Here is a 14,677-nt window from a genome sequence, read left to right on the forward strand (position 1 = left end):
TGTAACTTTATGTAGCGTAGTATATTCTGTAAGAGAATTTCAGCTGAAGAACGAGGCAGAATAAAAAGTAGTTTTCTTTTAAACAGAGAAAACTTGATGATCAGGACTAGCTAAAATCCTTAATCGTAATTAATAAGCCTAATACTACTGAACTAGATGGTTAGACTGGTTTATAGCCATCTCTTACAATATGCATGTATATTTTAACTTGAGCCACATACACTTTCCAGCCTTGCCATACTAATGCAGTTTCATCAGCACATCACAGCTCTGTCATCTCAAAACCCCCCCAATTTTAGTTCCTGTGGTATTTCCTGTTTCAAAATGTGAACTCAAACTTTCTCCACCTAGGAAACCAGCCCAGCCAGTGCAATAAATTCCTAAAGGGAGTTACACCAGACAGATGGGAACCCTGGTTCCTAAAGTCAAGGAGAATTTTTATCCGGCATATCCAAGAACTGCCAGACAAGAGAGGAAAGTCAACAATAAAATTCCACAGCAAAGTGTTTGAAGAGCTGAATGGGAAGTGAAATTTAGTGCTTGGGAAGTAACGAGAAAGGTGTTGTGCCCGTCACATTCAAGTGAGCGTTAAGAGGAAAAGAGCCACAATTGCTAATTACAGCTACGCCTATGGATGTGCCTGATTACTGACTTGGAAAAAACCTCTGCAGTACTGAACAGAACCAAAATCATGGCGTCAATGAGAGTTCAAACGCTAGATTAATGGTGAGGAAGCTACTTGCTTGACAGCTCCAGTGTTGAAAGACCAATAAGTTCATCAGAGCTTGTCTTTGTTAATAAAATAAATAAATACCAGTCTAAAAGAACAGCTTTAGCTAAACTGGTACAAATCTGTAAATATGCAAAAGTTCAGGATTTCCTTCTCTGCTGCAATAGCAAGACATACATACCTACACACATTTAAAATTCCTAACTGAGCACACACACAATTTGGAAATTCTTTTAAAAATCAAGTTTCTGAATCCTGTTGACAAGATGATCTATAAGGAACCATTACACCAGGGAAGATGTAGCACTTTACAATCAAGATTTGGTCAAAGTTTGTACGGTCGCGCAGTTCCCAACAGTAAGATAAGCTACACGTGGAGAATTTTTGTTTATGCTTTCTCAAAAGAGAACATTTCAGAGACTGTCTAATAGCCTATTAAAATCATATGGCACTTTCAATAAATACTTTTAAAGCTTCTTAAAGAAATCGGGATAAAAAGCAACTGCTGTAATAAGCCTGTTTTAGCCATCATACATCATGCTGAAGGAAAAAAATCCAGAACAGCAAACAGATATTAACAGTTAAAAGACAGTACAGCTTTTTCTTTCTACAGCGACATGAGCTGGCTCCCACTCGCGAGAAATGGGAGCAAACTCACCTCGAAACAAAGATTCACTCAATCCCAACTGCTCTACGCTCCACCCCAACCCTTACATCACTTCACTTCTAAAACATACTCACGTTTTTTATATAAATCTCAGTGCAGAAATGTATTAAACATGAAAGCCACCGATCCTGCAAACCTGCACGACTACGCTCAACGTTAAGCGCTTAATGTCACGACGCCAGAAGAGCGACCGACGCGCTTAATGCTCAGCATAGGTGTGTGTTGCGGCATCGGCCCCAACGATGCCAAACATCACCGGGGCCATCAGCCCGGTCCAAATGGGCTCATTCTGCCTGGTTTTGTTCAGGTGTTCTCAACAGAAGCACATTAAGAAACAGAAACTTCCAAAACCTACACACGGAAATACAGTTACAAGTGTGTACACACTCATATGCAATATACATTCAGTAACTTGAAAGAATAGGTTAAGACTTTATTCAGATAGACAAATTAAGGCAATTATCTTAATGTCTCTTCAAGATAAAGGACCGCGTCCTCATTTGTGACCTCTGGGTTTTAAAGCTATATTTTTCAAGAAATATATTTCAATTTTCTTTGTATTTTCTCCAATTAGCAATTTTGCTTGCTTAATAAATTATATCTGTGCAAGGGTGCACGCTGACAATTTGGCAGTGGCAACAAGTCCAATTCATTTATATAATACAGACTTTTTACATTTTCGTTACAGGGTGATTAGTTCAGGACTGCATTTTGGCTTAATGCAAAGAAAAATTTAGAAGTTCTGGCCATCCAATGGATGTAACTTTGTCAGTCTAGCAATACACAGAATTCATGTTATATTCAAAGTAAAAAAAAAAAAAAAAAGAAGAAGAAAAAAAAGAAAAAAGAAGATGTACTGTCCTTTCACTAAAACAGACCAAAAAAATAACACAGAATGGAAAACAGCCTTCACAAATAAGAGTGAATAATGCCCAGGTACCTTATATAGGCAGTTATTCTACAACTGTATACAGTTATTTACAATGGTGCTTTATAAAACAAACAAACAAAAAATGGTAGCACTTCCTAAAAGATTTTGGAACTTTTTTTCTTTTTTTTTTTTTCTTTTTTTAAAACTCCCTTGTCATAAAAGCCAACTTACATTAAAATATACTTACTACAAGACAACACAACTAACAAAATATATAATAAAACTCATACAAGTAGAAAATTCTGAGGTATTTCTGGTTTGAGGTGGTCTGTGGTCATGAAGTTTTTAATTTTTTTTTTTTTTTCAGCTTAAACCTCGGAAGCCACGTAACGTGTATGTGTATTTTGTGGTGGGTTTTTTTTTTAGGTTTTTTTTTTTTTTTTTTAAACATTGCATGTTTTGCAAATTAAAAAAATATCTCAATGTTGAATCAGCAGCATTAGGAACATTCACTGACTAGAGCAAGTTTATGGCATAACAAGAATAACGGTATTTTAGAATATGCACCACTTGAAGACGTAATTTTGAGTTTTGTCACAGAGTAAGGAGAAAGCGGCATCGAAGAGACCAGTCGGAGAGATGCTGCGATAATCGCGGCGGCTGCTCAGCAACCGGGCAGCTCATCGGCTTCTCAGATGCTACAGGAGCCACCTGCCACCCGCTCAGGTATTTCCACCCCCCGACCCCAAATTAAAAAATAATTTAAAAGATAAGATAGAGCCAGTTTTTGCACTTTTCCTCTTTTCACCACCTGCACCGGTAGCTTGGGCTGACGGATAATCAGCTCCCAGGCCAAATTTCTTGAACTGACTTGCACGTAGAGCAAGATGCAAAAGTTCTCCCGTCTTCCAGTATTTTACCAAAGTGCTTCTGAGAATGCACTTTCCCACCTCTTCCAATGACTCTGCTTAGAAGCATCCTACTCATTAGTACCTGGAGTCAAAAAATGAAAGGTAATTATAGTTCTGCTTTGTTCTTTTACCACCCAAACCCGAGATACTGGCAGAAGCAAGATCTAGCGCCTTGTTTACAGCAATTGGCTCTTTAACTCCGCTTTCTCCATACGCTCCAGCTGTTAATACTCTGCCCAGAAATGTCCTTCCCCTCCTCTAATGGTTACCTGAGAAGTAGCTCCATAGCAAATGATGTTTCCCCAAATGCTGCCAAGTCCAACATCACTCTCCCCACCCCTATTCTACACTCCCCCTTCAATTCTACCATCAAGAATTAACATTCTCTGCCCAGTTACTTCTTTTTTTTTTTTTTTCCGTGTTACAATGACACCCGTTAGATCCGTAAAAGACACATCTGCTGTTTTTTTTGAAGCTCACTTCTGAAAAAAAAAAAAAAAAAAAAGAAACTGAACCCGAAACCAAAACAAAATGGGGGGAAAAAAATCCTTTTGAGGAAGGTGTAGGAAGGTGTATTCTTTATATAACAGTCTTAAGTTTCCTCCACAGTTTGCAGCATTGCGTTTTCTAAGATGTTGGTGGTTTTCCTTTATGTCACAGATGCTCCGCTCAGAAGACAGACCGATAAAGAGAAAACCAGAAAACTGAATAAAATATAAAAAAAAAAACTGAAGTGAGTTTGTTGAGGTTCTGAGGTACCTGCACCTTTTCTGCATTCATTAGTCGGCACCTGAATGCTTGCTGAAATGTCCATTTTTTTAATACAGTAGAGCAATGTGCTGGTAAAATTGATCCAATCCAAAATAATAATAATAATAATAATAACAATAATAATAAAAAGTCAAGATAAAATAGCAGCTGCATTCATGTGTTTGTTGGATTTTTGTGTTTTGTGTGTATTTTTTTTTCCTTTTTTCCTTTTTTTTTTTTTTTTTCTTAAATCCACTGAGTCCGGAAAGACAAGAGTGAACCAGGAACTTAGATACTAGACTCTTTGGGCGGCAAGTCCACGTTGGTGACGGACGTCACGATGGAGACGAGGCAGTCCGAGGTAGTGCCGTTTACGGATTTGCGGATCTGCGCGATGCGCTCCTCCACACAGCCCGCCGAGAGCCGAGCCTCCGCGTCGTGGTCCCAGCACTCTTCGATGGTCACGCAGAGCTGCGCCAAGCCCTGCGGACAACAGGGGGGACAAAGCACCCTCAGCAACAACGTCTGGACAAAACACCGTCCTTGCAGCGGACGGGGAGGTATGCTTAAAGCTCCAAAGAAAAACTAATAATATTTTCTCTGTGGTATGCAAATTATGAGATTAGCCTTAAAAATTACATTAAATGTGCATTTTTAGGTTTTCTTAAGCTTCTGCTTTCTCAAGCTGTAGGGTTTGGTCACATCCTGCTTTTTTTTCATAGCCCCAAAAGTACTTTTTTAATATCAACATACATCTTGAGATTCAACAGTTGAAGGGAGTGGAGCATCTCCCATATGAGGAAAGGCTGAGGGAGCTGGGGCTCTTGAGCTTGGAGAAGAGGAGACTGAGGGGTGACCTCATCAATGTTTATAAATATGTAAAGGGTGAGTGTCAGGAGGATGGAGCCAGGCTCTTCTCGGTGACAACCAATGGTAGGACAAGGGGCAATGGGTGCAAACTGGAACACAGGAGGTTCCACTTAAACATGAGAAGAAACTTCTTCTCAGTGAGGGTGACAGAGCCCTGGACCAGGCTGCCCAGAGGGGTTGTGGAGTCTCCTTCTCTGCAGACATTCCAACCCGCCTGGACGCCTTCCTGTGTAACCTCATCTGGGTGTTCCTGCTCCGGCGGGGGGATTGGACTGGATGATCTTTTGAGGTCCCTTCCAATCCCTGACATTCTGTGATTCTGTGAACAGTTGAAGCTTTAAAAGACAAAACATCAAGTATTACGATTCCCATGGTAAAACCATGAGAGCTGGCAGCACCGTACTGGTTACTATGAAATCGCTGCTTTGTTTGCAGTGGCTTCCGTAGACATCCCCAAAATAACTGAATTCAGCACTGCTGGAAGAGCGCAGCTCTTGAACCCTGCTTACCCAGAAACTGGAACACTCATCGTTATCTACTACCCACAGCCCTCCTGGACTTCTAGGCAATGAGTTAGTGCACCCGAGTTTAGCCAAAATCGTGGCAGTTTTGTCAAATTAGAGGTATTTAGCTTCTTACTGAAGCCCTGTGAGATTTCATCATCTACTCAGTTTCCCAGCCGGGGGAAAAAAAAAAAAATATACATCACCTCTTCTATTAAAACCACGAGCCTGAAATGATCTACCTCTGGGAAACTCACACTGCATTGGACTTCATTGTCTGCTCGCCTTCAAGTCTAATTAATTTTTCCACAAAAAATTGCTCAGGTCTTGCATGCTATCTAATTTGTGAGGAACGCGTCTCCGATGGTATGGATCGCTTTCCGTTTCTTAATGAAAGGGACTTTATTTTCCATTCTTTCATCATATTAAATGAGTCCTACTAAACCACCGCATGCTCCACGTTGAGTGCTGGCTGACTTTAATCAGCTGGTTTATACTCTAAATACAAGAGACAAATGGAAAGGGGAGCATGAAGGTGCTGAGCCACTCCTCATTCCCTGGCACTGACTTCTCTTTGAAACTAACGAGTGATGTATAACCCCATCCTTCATTCCTTGTCACACCCACACAAAAAATTTCCACGTTAACCATGAGGGACTTACAGGGTGTTTCAGCCAGTGATCCTTGAACACGGGGCGCATCTTCTTGTGAACCACCACTTCTTGCAGGTCCTCAAGGGATGGGTGCTGACCTATTTCTTCTTCGAAAGGCAGCATATATTCATCCACGGGACCTAAAGTGCACATGGAGAACAAGGTTACTACAGAAATGTCCTCTGCAGAGCCGTGTCCTCCCTGTGCATGAATGAGCTGTGGCTCCAGAGCAACCTCAGCCCACCGCAGCAAAACCTGAAGTTCACGTGGCACTGCAGACAAATGTGATCTACATTCCTCCCGCGCAGTGGACTTTGCTGTCCCCGCTGCTTGTCTGACCACACATTTTCCACCTTGTCGAGTTACGAATCTGAACCCTCTGCTGGGCCGCCCGACCGCATCGCTCTCCTTGAGGAGGCTTGCTGGGTAGCCCATGTTTTATTTTAACAGACAGAGCAAATCAGCCCATTCCTCCTCACGTTTTAGCATAGCAATTCAACACACAATAACCCAGAGAAAGGTTTCGGCATGGTCATGATTTTATTTTAGGCACTGACTAGCAAGGTCAAGCATATACAACACTTATAATTTCTTGCTTTGCAATCTGGCTTGTTCATGGGTTTGAGTCAGCCCTGACATGCTGGAGCCAGATGCACTTGTCCCAAGTACCAGCTCCTGAATGCAAAATGATTTCTGAATGCTTTAGTTACACCAGCTATGGGTGTGAACTGCCCTGGGCCATGGGAACGAGACAAGTGAGTACCAGTACAGACGCCGGATGGTAGGAATAACTTCTGCTTATTGAAACGTCATTCGGCCTTTGGCGATGCGTAGATGCTCACAAACACAGCCCAGCTTAACTGATGGGCTTTCTCAGGGTGCTCTGCGGCATCACTTGTGATTTCTCAGTAGCAAAGAGTGATCTCTTTCAAGAGCAGAGATATTTCAAGAGGGCTCTTCCAGACTAAAATAAAAGAGCTGAGCACTTTAGCTGGTCATGAACTGTGACACCAAGAACATGACGTTTAGGTACTCAAAAAAAAAAAACCAACCTAAAACTGGTTATCATTATTCTTGTTGGCACAATGCCGGTCACTAAACCAAACTGAAACACTCATTACAATGTATGGCACAATAACGCTCATGACCTTCCCTTCCTCTTCCTCCAGGAGGAATCAAGGCTATGAAGAGCTGCACTGGTGATCTCCCAGCCAAACCATCCTCACCAACTATACCACAACTGGAACAGAGTCAAAGCTCTGTGTCTGAAGTTACATTCATTGCCTTTCAGCTCCACACATCAGGACTAGGGCTAATGGTCACTGAAGCCAGCAGATGTGATTTTCACCACAAAGATGGAGCAGATTTGTTAAATAAGGCGACGCGATTTACACAACATCACTTCTGAGCTATAAGTGCAGATGAGGTTCAGCAAAACTCTCTCTCATCCCAAAGGAAGCCTTTCCTCTGATTTAATGGTGCCGTGTACAACACCTGGAGCATCCTGGCCGGCTGCTGCCTGAGAACAGTTGGAAAGAGATCACAAACATGACAGGCAAAAATCCAAGTGGGTATCTGGGGGAGCCTCAACAGAGAAGGACTATTCCTACATCTAACAAAGACCTGCAGTGATCTGGGTACCACTGTTTCACCCCACTGTGCTCCAAACTTCCTGCTCCTCTGGCATTTTACCTTTAACTAGCAACTTTTTGAAGAGAACACCTCCTCTTACCACAAGCCTATGCAGACATCCTAATTATAATCAAGCTCCTCAGTGCTACTGCAATACTAACAAAAATATTTGAAGTCCAGGTGAGGTACTATTAATTTATGAACTTGATAGACAGTCCAGAGCACCCATATTTATGCAAGAGGAAAGAAGCTGGAGCAAACAGCCTTGGAGCTACTACAGTTAAACAATGGCTTCCCTAACCAGGGGCAAGGTCCTGCAAATGGCAAGGATGTCACCAAGGAACAAAAGTGCTATTTGGACAGAAATGATGCCCCATTTTGCAGCAGCATCATAGGATTAAAACTCTGAGAAAAGGGACACCATGAAAGCTCATTCTTTTGGATCACTCAGGAGAAAGTGAGATCCTCCAAACTTGTAGATGGAACAGCCCACTGCTGAGAGAGGGCTTGATCAGCAAAAGTCAAAGATTAATTCCTAACAACTTATGATAGCAGGGAAATGGACTTGCTGACCCAGGAAGATCCTTCCATCCCTGTGTTCCTGCTATTTTTTCATCACGGTGCTTCACTTCTGGGGTTCCATTCAGGCTACCACACTGCCCTTCAGAAGTCAGGCGTGAGAGCCAAGCCCAAGCTGCACACAGCTCCTCTCCAGCGTTCAAAGCTTGCCTTGGTCAAGGACAGGCACGCAGAGTCCCACGGAGAGCAGCACAGAGCAGGCTCAGGACTAAGGGACACTCATCACTGATAGAGGAGTCACCTTCTCCTTCACCCTCCAAGTTCTCAGCCCATTTGCAATGTAATGGGCACACAGTTAACACTTTGAGACTCCAACGCTACAAAGGTAATTCTCCACAGAGAGTGACAGCTTATGTTAAAAACTAAGCAAGCGAAAACCAGTTTAGCTGCTTAATAAAAATACACTATCCATGATTATTTTTTCTTAAACAAAGCCAGGCCCATTCTTTAGACAGCTAAATGACACTGAAACAGAGCCCTCCTCCAGGACAGAAAATATCTTTATTCTTACCATCAACTGCTCTACATCTGGAGACTAACTCCCACAACACCAGTCCCATTGCATACATGTCTATTCTCAGGAAGGCGTCTCGTTGGAAGTTGATTGCTCCCTCTAACACTTCGGGAGCCATATACCTCCTTGTTCCCACCTACAGAGAAGAAAAAACCAACACAACTCAGGTTACATTCCAGTTGGGCCCGTCAGCGTCCGCCGGCTGGAGATGAATGACAGCTGGTTTCATTAGCCTTAAGGCTACTTCTGCTAAAGCTGCACCTCACTTGAAAAACAAGCAAAAGGGAGATGTTTTCTCTGACACCGACTCTCATTAAGATCACTCGAGTCTAGATAAGCTACCTGAAGGAAAAAGCCAAAGCGCACGGCTACGTGTGTGATATTCATTCAGCGTACACTATGGGTCTAATTTAAATGCAGTGCGGCACGGTGAGTACAGATGAAATCCTGCCTTCCCCACGTCCCACCGCATCTTGTTCCGTCAGCACACGCTGCATGAGAAAATGCTGTCTTTGGAGACACACAAAACACCCTGAGGTCAAGTCAGACTTGGTTATCCTAGTCGTTGAAAGTTCAATCCCCTTTCCTTAAAAGGAAAAAATAATAATAATTAAAAAAAAATATATAAGAGAAGAGTAAAACTGATATATCCTGAAACGGTAGGAAAAGGTGTTGGTTTGACAGCCCTAGATAAAACAAGTCTGTATACGCAGGAGTGGTAAAGCATGAACCCTGCAAAGTCTACCCTGCCCTTGCTTGCCACAATCTGGTTTGGAAAAGATCCCCTCTCGCTTTGAGGGGAATCAGTCCTCATTATAGTGTTTATCTTGTTGTGTTTAGTTGAGGTAGAACTACACTGAGCTCCTCATTTAGTTGTGGTTATATACATGGCAGAATTCTAGCCCATAATGTAGCAGAATGGAGAGGAGCCCAAGGGATAAAGCACCTTTTTAACAAGGGAATTTAAATGCCTTTAATCTTTTCCTTTAGGAATTTTTCATCTGTTCTTGCTGTCACCTGAGGCAGTGAGAACAGAGGGAAGCCAGGATGTGAAAAGGCATGCAAAATACCAGCAAAGGCCAAAAAAAGGTGGCAAAAATGAGGAAAGCTGGGGGAGGGCTAACCTAGAAAAGTGTTCACTCCTTCTGGGATAAATGCAAAGAAGGGAGCCTGCTTAGGAGACAGGAATTCAGAAAACCCCGGAGGCACATGGAGGGGATGCTGGCCTTGCTGTGCCCCGGCACGAGAGCAGAACAAGGGGCCGCTCGCCGCAACGCAAAGACAGAAAATTAAGAACCCGTAAAAACATTGTAAATTGTTTATGCAGCGCAGAGCCAGCTCGCGAGATCTGCCATTGCTACAGGTCACCCAAACGGCCAGCCTGGCTGCATCCTTAAAAATAACTGAATAATTTTAGGAGTATTAATATTTAATACCAAGACAATAAAGAGTCAGCAAGTCCCATGTTTGAAGGAAAAAGTCGCTTGCCCCTGGGGCCGGGGGCTCCACCTGCCCAGCAGTCGGGAGGGTCCAAGCGCTCTCCCCGCTCACCCAGATCAAAGCAGCTCCTGGGATTTATGTTAGAGCATGAGCTTTTGTGGAAAACGCATATCTCAAAGAGAATTAAATATATCTATACAAACTACGCACCCACCCCCCGCCGCCCCGAGAACCTATGACAAGCTCAACTTTTAAAAATGTTATTGTTAAAGATAATGCTTACCTGTCCATGAGTGTCCCCTGGAGGTTTTCCAGGTTCAAACCGTACGGCTAGTCCAAAATCGGCTAGCACTGCTGTCAAGTCGTTCTTCAGCAAGACATTTTTACTCTTGAAGTCCCTACGGACAAGCCAAGAAGCAAGTTTGGGAAGGGTTTATTACAGCACACCACGCTGTAAGTCTATAGGCTCAGCAGCCCCCAGTAAATCAGCTCCCACTCCTTTCCCCAGCTGCCCAGCACGGTCAGCGCTGGAAAATTTGGCTGCTCCCTGCCACCCGCATCCCTAAAACACAACCCAGGAGGCTGTGCTGCCCGGCAGAGTCAAACAGACTCTACGGTGAATTAAGCTCAAAATAAAAGCAAGGAGCGATAGGAAGAGGGCATCATAACTGCAGGTTTTAATTAGAGCAGGCACTATTAGGCACCATTTCTTGCTCTGTGGACCCCCACCTCTGGGTACTACTTATATTTTTTACTCCCAACAACAAAAACAAGACAGGTTAAGGGGGTGCATTTACTCTTTATCCTAGTAAGGATGTTTATTCCCATTGACAAAATTAGATCTTCCTGGAAACTAGCAGATGCTGGTGTGACTCTCTTCACCCTGACTATGTGTTTCAACAGATTCTGCCATAGTCATCTATTAAACTTATGTTTTAATTGCTGGATTGATCTTCTCTGGAGAATTTGGAGGGCTGGGAAACAAGCAGGGAAGGGGATGACAAGCTGTCAGGATCACACCGGGCAGCTGATGGGCTGGTATAAGCATTTGCAGTGGAGATGGTGGCTCTGTGCTTGAAGGTGGCTTTACGGGGACATTTGTGTCAGTCCCGTGCAGTTCAGGTAAATCTGCAGGGGCTGGAAAGCAGGGGAGGAGGAGGGTCACACCGAGATGCCTACCCAGTCAAACCCTGTTCCCTGGGCTTCCCACATTTTCATCTGAAAAGGAATGTTTGGCAATCTAATTAAATTACAGACCTTAGACAGCAGATGGCAATTGTCCTGTATGCTCAGCATTATAATTTCCCTATCATCAATTCACTCAGTGACCCTGCTGATTGCAGGACATTGCAGGCCTGCACAAAATAATTAATGAGGGCAGATACAATTGTTCCGCACTAGAGAGACCTGTCAGAAGTCTTTGGGAAGAGAGAAACTGCTGGACCATAGAGAAGGGCTGCTCGCTGCGGCCTCGGATGCCAGAGCACCAGCTCAAAGCACCACGAGCAAAAATCATCCTGTACCAACCAGCCCCTGATTCTGAGCTTAAAAAAACCAACAAAAAACCCACAACAAGACCCCTCCCCCCAAAAAAAAATCAGAAAAAGGATTTTTCCTTTTTAAGCTAAACACAGCGTTATGGGCATTTCTGGCTTGAGGATCAAGACACGGGACGAGGCTGCGAAGCTGGAGAGCATCATACAGCCAGGGAACCCCAGCAGAAAGGGGACACACAGGGTTTCTAGAGACACAGCACAGTTTTTTGGAGCCTGCAAAACATTTGTACCCCTCAATTATACAGAAAAACACCATTTACCCAATACCTGTTGTCTTAGAGACTGCTTCCACACTGTAGTTTCCCCACAGGCTTAGAAAAACGTCATCATCTAATGATATAGATAAACGCCTTTGCTCGGTCAGCATTGGGGGATTACGCCTTCCAGGACGGTACAGATTTTACACAAGGTTTTTGCAAAACAATGGCTCAACAAGGACCACGGAGACATTATTAGACAGTGGCCTGAATGATACATTTTCAAAGTGAAATGAGATTTAAACCAGGATTATTGTCTGGGCATTCGCTGCTGTTGCTCACCCGCACTGCCCTTTGGGCATGCGACAGTTAACTACTACATCTTGATACTTGATGCTGGGATTTCCCTTTGTGCTTCCTTTTTTCCCACCCTATTTCCGTACATTTCCCCATTTTTCCATGCTTTCCTTCCTTCCACAAACCGCCTTGAACTGGCAAGTACGAGCTGCAATGCAAACATATCCAAGACAGGGGTATATCCTTGATCTGAGCCATGCCAAGTAGAATTCCAACTAACACCGTATGATTCAGACCACCCTAAAATGGTCACTGCTAAAGGAAAGTGGCCTGAGAAGAAGAAAATATCTTTTTCCAGGTAATGCTTGAAACTAGGGAATAAAAGAGCAAGCGGATTACGAACGATGGGTGCGTGAACTCGATTCGGACATTGCAGATTTTATTTTCAGCTTCCACGTGGGGGCACTTTTGCACCAACAAGGAATCCCATAACCTTAATCCTTGTAATGTGGGGGCCTGTAAGGAGTTCGCTGAATCCCTGCCCAGCAGCGACTCGGGGAGTCCCACCTGGCAACCCCAGCATCTTCGCATACATTGTGTAAAGCCATTCAAAACCACCCACCCCCAAATTTAAAATGTATTTGGTGCTTTCTTTTTAAAAAAAATTATAAAACTAAAAGGAGTGGGGTAATCCAAGGGAAATCCCTCGTGTCCTTAAATCCCTCTTCTGTTAGGTTATGTGCTAAGTTCACACAAATGGTGCATTCTCCATCTTTTATCATTTGCTAAATGGACGGGGACACTAATGAGCACGATCTGTTGCTTTAAAGCCTTTCTATAGCCTTTCTCTGTTCCCCGCCCTCAGGAATTTCCATGTATAAACCACTGCCTTTATTCCACAGGGACAAATGTCAGGGACACAGGGGTCAGCTCCAGGAGCAGCACAAAGGCAGCTGCAGGCTCTTTCAACAGCCTCCAGCTCTCCTCCAGGTTCCGCCAGGGGGGTTGTTTTGGGAGCAGGGACACCCTTGCAAGAACAGGGATTATCTCGCCATACAGGCAGCCAGCCCTGCTAGTTCAGGTACAAATTGCTGCAGCGGGATGTGGGGTTTAAGCCCCTCCTAGATGAGATGTGGTGGGTGGTGAGAACGTACGACCGCGGATTACGGCGCGTAGCCCACATAAATCCCTTCTGGAAAACTCCCCCCATCCTGCTGTGCCACCAGCAAACCGCTCGGTAGCGATGCTTTAGTGCAGGGCAAGCAATGTGGGGCTGCAGAGAAGGGCTAAAACAAGTATCGTTGCGATAAGTATGGTTTAACCCACGGCTTTCTGGATACCTGCTGTCCTCACAGTGCTGCCACCCAGGTGGGTTGAAGCGTGTGCCAAGAGGGCTCAGAAGGACCTCAGTGTTTGCTCTGGTGTCTCTCGTAAGCACCCTGAAATGATTTGGGCACTATAAATTGAAAAATAAATAGCAGCCATTTTCTGCACTTCTGCAGTTTCTCTGTTTCCTACCTAATGATCAAAAGCTCTGTGGGAAGGCACGCAGCAGAGTTATCAGTCTAAAACGCTTAGGGAAAAAATAGGGTCCAAATCTTGGTATGGACACAGAAATACATGGATTATAATGTGATTTATCAAGCACAGTCCTTTCAAAGAATGGTTCTGCAGCAATTAGGATTTCCCTTCCCACTACATGTCAGAGAAGAGTCAATAGAAGAGGGAAGCTCCTACCCTTCAGACATTCCCATAAACCACTACCAACCATACCGACTGTTTCACAGACAAGACACTTCCTTGGCCTTCACCGTTTTATACGTGGTTGAAAAAAAATCTTGTCTTAGCATAGGATTTGTTGCGTTAAAAGGCTTTTACTGCCTAAAAACATCCGAACACACCACTTGAATTGCATCAACAAAAGTGGCCGTACCTGTGTGCTATGGCAGGTTTGTGTCCTTCACCTTTGCACCAAGGGACATCTTCATGAAGGTAGGACAAGCCACGAGCCATCGTTTCTGCAACGTGGCAGAGCTCGTTCCAGCTGATAATATTGCCCTTCAGGTAATCTGTCAGAGAGCCCTGCAAAACAGGACATCGTATGTTCTTAATCGCAGACCCTGCTATGTGACATATGTACCACCTCGTCAGTTTAGGATATGGTTTTAATGAGTGGTTGAGAAACTGAAACTTTGATTCATCGGGGGAAAAAATCACTAGTGAAAGTATAAAAGAAGAAGAAATAAAAACCAGTAAGCGTTAATGCATCCTCAGCCCTTGACAGCACAGAAAGTATCTGGATCTCTAAAAGAAGTCTACTAATCTGCCAGGGAATGGAGAGGGAGGTAAGGAAGGGACAAAATAATCTCAAAACAGAGCAATTCATCTAACTCAAGAAAGGAGAAAGCCTTCCATGCAAGAAGATGATGCATCGTATCAGCTGGTTGTGGCAATGATTGACTCAGTAGGCCTTGGATTAAACAGAGGGATAACGCTGCTGGCTCAAC

At 43.8% G+C, this 14,677-nt stretch overlaps 1 protein-coding gene across 2 annotated transcripts in view; it reads right to left on the bottom strand.

Moving 5' to 3' along the window:
* Positions 1-2,777: 2,777 nt before the first annotated feature.
* The window catches only part of ACVR2B (activin A receptor type 2B), a 100,490-nt gene continuing 88,590 nt past the window's right edge, over positions 2,778-14,677 (bottom strand). For both annotated transcript variants that reach the window (XM_065628963.1, XM_065628964.1), the window contains exons 7-11: positions 14,104-14,252; positions 10,404-10,518; positions 8,678-8,816; positions 5,965-6,095; positions 2,778-4,412 (exon numbers count right to left, since the gene is read on the bottom strand). In XM_065628963.1, the coding sequence (XP_065485035.1) occupies positions 4,218-4,412; positions 5,965-6,095; positions 8,678-8,816; positions 10,404-10,518; positions 14,104-14,252 (729 nt within the window). In that variant the 3' untranslated portion in view covers positions 2,778-4,217. The remainder of the gene's footprint in view (positions 4,413-5,964; positions 6,096-8,677; positions 8,817-10,403; positions 10,519-14,103; positions 14,253-14,677) is intronic.

Source organism: Caloenas nicobarica, chromosome 2 (assembly GCF_036013445.1).
Source record: "Caloenas nicobarica isolate bCalNic1 chromosome 2, bCalNic1.hap1, whole genome shotgun sequence".
NCBI classification, from domain to species: domain Eukaryota; kingdom Metazoa; phylum Chordata; class Aves; order Columbiformes; family Columbidae; genus Caloenas; species Caloenas nicobarica.